Genomic DNA, 6370 nt, shown 5'->3' with positions numbered 1-6370 from the left:
CTATATATATATATATATATATATATATATATATATATATATATATATATATATATATATATTCACCATCTTTATATAGACGAGCAATTAATCACATAGATCACAAAATGGGAGAGGTGGTAGTTGTAAGAAACAAGCAAGTGATATTGAAAGACTACGTGAATGGGTATATGAAACCATCCGATTTGGTGGTAACTTCTGATACCACCATCCCTTTGGAGCTACCAAAAAACGATGGCGGTTTAATTTTATCGAAAAATCTTTATCTGTCATGCGATCCCTATATGAGGAATCGTATGAATGAAGCCGTTGCAGGAAGTTACATCACTTCTTTCACTCCCGGTTTGGTACGTCTCAATTGCTCACCTTAAAGTACGCAACTTCTTTTTTTAATCTCTGGCAATATTTCTTTGGTTATAACCGATAGCGGGTCCAATTATTTTTGTAATGGGGAGAATTTAAACTTATAGATTTTTTTCCGGGTTAAGAGTATTATGTATGTATAAGAAATAAAATTTATAATACAAAACTGATAAAAATTTGAAAAATTAATCAGGTCAGCTGACCCAACGATCAACTCTCCTTCACAGATGTCCCTGGTTTTAACTGTCTTTTATGGGTTTGTTCATAAAAAGACTGAATATGGAAAAACGGTTGAAAACTGACATATAGTTGTGTTTCGTTGGTAACAAAAGGGAACATGATTTTCATATAAGCCATTATTTTGTATAGCCTATAAGCGGATATGGAGTGGCAAGAGTTTTGGATTCGACTCACACCAACTTCAAGAAAGGTGATTTGATATGGGGATTCGTTAACTGGGAAGAATATAGTTTGATTACGGACACAAAGTCGTTGATAAAGATTCAACATATTGACGATATTCCTTTTTCCTATTATACGGGAATCCTAGGTAAGTTGGTTTATATGGGTTGCCTTTACATAATTTTTACTGTATTTTTGGATTGTCCTCTTTAATATACGTTGAAGTTTTCCTTCTATCTTCAAGAGGTTTTGTGGAGAGTTGAGGTTCCACATATTTTATATCTGAATATTATACGTTACATGAATCTGGGCATTGTTTAGGTATGGCTGGTTTGACTGCTTATGTTGGTTTTTATGATATTTGTTCGCCAAAGAAAGGAGATTTCGTGTTTGTGTCAGCAGCATCTGGAGCGGTTGGTCAACTTGTTGGTCAGTTTGCGAAACTCTTTGGATGTTATGTTGTCGGAAGTGCTGGATCAAAAGAAAAGGTGAAATAGAGGCAAATTATTCATCATAAATGCAACTTACACTACAACAATTTTTATTTGAATCCTGGATTTTTGGATCAGTTTAAATGCACCGACTAATCATTCAGTCGAAAAAAATTGGGTTTATGAAACTTCAAAAATGTTTTAAGTGTTTTGATAGACTGCTTTTTGAAGTATTAAGTTTATATAACCAAACAATTGTGCATCTTATGTGCAAGTGTCAAAATGACAAATGTATGCATTTCGATTATCGTCTAAAACAACGATTTTTATCGGCTGTAGTCAAAAGCCCACAAAAACAGAGTTGATGCTCCCACATCCATAGCATCGTAGGCTCTATTCAAATCCATTTTTATGGCACACCGGGGTTTCTATCGTACTAGGGAAAGGTCCTTTCAATGCTCTAACGTCCACACCAGGCCGACTTTCGTCCCTGCTCGATGGGTGGGTCTTGCAGTCAAGCTCGAAAGACCGGCCGACGCCCACCCGACTAGAGGGACTGAGAAGTTAATAGAGTACACAACTTTATAGGACATTTTTAAGCGTTTTAACAATTTTTAAAAAAACTTTTAAAATAAATTGTCATATTAGTTTATTTATATGAGACTTTTGAAAAGTATCCTATAAATACGTTTTTTTATAGAAACTTGTTTTTTATGACATTTTTCCAAATAATGTATAAAAATGTTAAAAGGACGATTTTATTTCAATTATGTCATGTAAACTTGTTATGACGTTCAAAATTAAAGCGTTTTATAAACTTATTGTAACACTTTTACATAGGATGCGCAAATGTTTGATCATATAAACCCATTTTTGTGGTGTTATAAACATATTTAACTAACCACAAGGGTGGTGCCTGATTAGTTTGAGCTTGACTCCAAGGGTCAAAAGTACCAGGATGTCACATGTTCAAATCCAAAGATGAATAAAAATCCCCTTGTGTCCATGGAGGTTCAAATGCGGTGACTCTGGGATATCTGCAAAACAGGTGGTCGCCCTGGGATTAGTCGGCTCGCATAGCGGGTTGGATATCCATGGTAATTAAAAAAAACATATTTAACTTTTATTTGTTACTCAGATTTTGTATGTTTTCCCTTGATAAGGTTGATCTACTAAAGAACAAATTTGGATTTGACGAGGCATTTAATTACAAAGAAGAACAAGACCTTGATATCGCTTTAAAAAGGTCAAGATTTATACTTTATGATTCTATTTATTTATCATCAACAATATTATAATCGAAATAACTGATATTCATGCTTAATCATTTGTATATCAGATATTTCCCAAACGGTATTGATATCTACTTTGAAAACGTCGGGGGGAAAATGCTCGATGAAGTACTAAGCAACATGAGAATTCAAGGCCGCATTGCAGTTTGCGGCATGATCTCACAATACAACCTTGATCGAGTCGAAGGCATATACAACCTCCATTTACTTATCTTCAAACGTATTCGAATGCAAGGGTTCCTCGTTTTCGATCACTATCACTTGTACCCTAAGTTCTTGGATATGATTGTGCCTCTCATTCAAGAAGGAAAGATTGCATACGTCGAGGACATAGTCGAAGGCCTCGAGAATGCTCCAACTGCCTTGGCCGGCTTGTATACAGGCAAAAATGTCGGAAAACAAGTTGTTGCCGTAACTCGTGAATAAATGACTCTTTTATTTATCTTTCCATATTATAAATAAAGATGGCAAATAAAAGTGACAATATTACATGTTAGATTTAAAAACAAACTATAATTTTTATATTGTAACAATATAACCGTTTTCAATAAACTTGTTTATTAGAATAATCAATTTTCTTATATTCCAAGAACTTAGATGGGAAATTAAGGAGCAGATTTAGGGACTGTTTATTAAATGCTTACCCGATAGGTGTTTATCGGGTAATTTTTTCTCACCGGATGAACACGGCAAGACCCAATAATCTTACCCGGTAAGAGTGATCATAATGATAAAGAGTCTTACCCAGTAAGTGAGTGTAATGACTCTTACACGGGTAAGTATTTACCAAGTAAATTGTTGCATATCATTCCATTTTGATGTATTACGATCTTATTCATAAAATAAATTACAGTGTTGATTTATAACGGTAAATGCTTACCGGATAATCATTTAGGTAAACATCCCCTTAACCGATCATGGAGTTTGATTCTAAAAAGAGTACAACAAAGACGTCAATCGGTCATTGGAAAATTTGGGTCGGTTCTTAAAGCGTTTTTCTGTGACTTGATTGAAAATATTACAACTTTAATTTATGTATATATATATATATATATATATATATATATATATATATGTATATATATATAGGGTCAAGATCAAATGTTAACCAAAGTTTTTGTGTTAACTTTGTTAACCGATCTTGGTCATTCAATCTTTCAATAAACGGTTGTGATTAATCATTATAAATACTTATTTTTTTAAAATTTAAAATTTCATAAACATAAGTGAACAAAGTTGAAAAGGGTATTTTGGTATAAAAAAATTATGTAACTCCCATATCATTAATTGAGAGTTACAAAATCAAAAAAATTATGATTTTTGTTAATTTATTTTTGTTAACGTAAGAAACATATGAACACAACTATATATATATATATATATATATATATATGTGAACCATTGTATCATATACAGTTTTTTTTTGACAAATATATGAACTTGGACTGCATAGCATTTATGAACACAATATGAACATAATAAGAATAACTGATATACGAAAGAAAATAAATAAAAAAACAGGTATGAACATAATATGAACAGCTTTTGAACAATAGTTTATTAATTATAAATGCACTCAGGAGCGATTCTTTGTCAATTGGAGTTTTATACATGCATTGCATCCACACTGTTTAAGGTCCACCCCTTGTTCATATATGTTTCTGGTCTTATGTGGTTGTTCAACCCTTGTTCATATCGTGTTCACCCCTTGTTCATATCGTATAAAATATATGAACACATAACCCCGACGCTATAAACATCAGATGCAAACACTTACACAAATATAAAGATTTGGTATCAAGCTTAAAAAATAACATTTGTGTTCATATGATATAAGTAACATGAACACAATGGTTCATGATTCATAAAAGTCGATAATATGACAATATGAAAATGAGTCGTGCATGTTCTTCTATTTGAACATGTGAATTAGGTAGGTATTAATAGTTAAAAAAAGTTATCAATGCAATATGAACTACAAAAAACACAACACATCATAATAAACATAATTTCGATTAAAACGAGTCTAATGAAATATTAATTAATTACCAAGACATTCACTTTGGCTAATTTATTCACTTCCCGAACTCGAAATATGATTGTCACCATAACCCATTTTAATCTTCTCAGTGTTTTCGATTTTTTTTCTAATTCGTTTATCCATAATAGCTTGAACGATACCGAAGATTTTACTACCGTGTTTCCTCCACGAATCAAAAACTCATTAAACAATAAAATGGAAGATCATGATTAAAAAATAAATAAAAATATCAATATTATAAATGTATATTTTTAGGGATTTTATAATTTTGTAACTCCCCTTTAATGGTATGGGAGTTACATAGGAAATGAAATTACTTAATTACCCTTGCCATTAAATTGTGAACATGATAGAAACCTAATAGAAGAATGGATTGTGATTGGTTGACATGGTTTGTAAAGTTAATACAAAAACTTTGGTTAACATTTGATCTTGTCCCTATATATATATATATATATGTATATATATATATATGTATATATTTGGGGATGGATAAAATGCAAACCAAACTATTTGAACAAACCGTGAAAACCGTCATTTTCATTGTTTATTTTAATAGAAAATTTTCATGAAATTATTTAAGATGATAAAATTGTTTCAAACAATTCATTTCGTGATGAAATGTTTCATATATTTTTATTTTTATGAAAAAGTTATTGTTTCATTTATTTCTCATTTTCATGAATTTGTTTACTAAAATTAATAGAATAGAGATGATAATGTTCATAATTATTTGAAACAAATTTCATCATATTAAATAATTTCATGAAAACTTTTCACTAAAATAAATAATGAAATCGATTATTTTTAAGGTTTATATAAATGGTTTGTTTTGCAAAATATATTAATGTTAATATAATATATTATATCAATATAAATTAAAGTAAGTTACAATTTGGTCCTTGTGATTTAAACAAAAATGTATAACTGATCCTTGTAAAAATAAAAAGTCGAAAATACCTTTAACATAAGGAAACAATTTAACAGAGTTAAGTCGAGGGACTATTTCTAATGTAAAATGTAAGCAGTAGGTACGACAATTGTATTTATTGAAGTCTAAGGACCACTTTTGGAGATTCATGTAAACCATATGGACTAAAATTGGAGTTTACTCTATTATCTATACTATATTATAAAACATTTGACAAAAACTCTTAAAAACCATTTTTTATGCACGAAGTACTGTTTATTGATGTATATTATTTAAAATTTAATATTACAAGTAAATTGTGCATAAGTACAACTTATTAGAGCTTTATATTTGAATTCATGTAACTAACTGCAGATAAACATAATCAAATACTGGATAAACATCACATTTTAAATATAAAAAATCTAAAATATAATTAGGATAATCATTGAGTTCTAACAGAATACTTAGTTATTATCTTTATAAAAAATTATATTATTAAACCAAATATAAATTATTTCTTCGTTAAACATAAATTAAATTATAATAAAAAAATCGAATTAAAGAAATTACACAAAAAAAGTGAGAACTTTTATATATTTTTTAATTTTTATGATATCTTCAAATTTATATTTTATTAAGAAAAACATTATTGTTTTGCTCAAAACCACATAAATTTGTATTATAAATCGACATAGACCAAAAAATTAAAATTAAACATTAAAATCGAAATATATTTCGCTGCATTGCGCAATTACCTTTTTAGTACAAATAAAAGCGGAAGCAAAAATATTTTCTTATTTAAATATACTAATGAATAAATATTAATATAATCATTTGGTAGAATTCTTAAAAAAATAAATTCATTGAGATAAGTATAGCTTTTTTAAGGTTTTGATTTTTGATTTTAAATAAATTTATTGCTTATGAA

At 29.3% G+C, this 6370-nt stretch overlaps 1 protein-coding gene across 1 annotated transcript; it reads left to right on the top strand.

Annotated features, from left to right (window-relative positions):
• Nucleotides 1-107: 107 nt before the first annotated feature.
• On the top strand, nt 108-2914 carry LOC112513151 (2-alkenal reductase (NADP(+)-dependent)-like). Its single transcript, XM_025119313.1, has 5 exons — nt 108-347; nt 733-913; nt 1087-1253; nt 2360-2442; nt 2536-2914. The coding sequence occupies exons 1-5, from the start codon at nt 108-110 to the stop codon at nt 2912-2914; spliced, it is 1050 nt and encodes a 349-aa protein (XP_024975081.1).
• The last annotated feature ends 3456 nt before the right edge of the window (nt 2915-6370 follow it).

The sequence above is a fragment of the Cynara cardunculus genome, assembly GCF_001531365.2.
Source record: "Cynara cardunculus var. scolymus isolate 2C chromosome LG 5, CcrdV1, whole genome shotgun sequence".
In the NCBI taxonomy this organism is placed as follows: Eukaryota; Viridiplantae; Streptophyta; class Magnoliopsida; order Asterales; family Asteraceae; genus Cynara; species Cynara cardunculus.
This window is presented reverse-complemented; position numbering and strand designations above follow the sequence as displayed.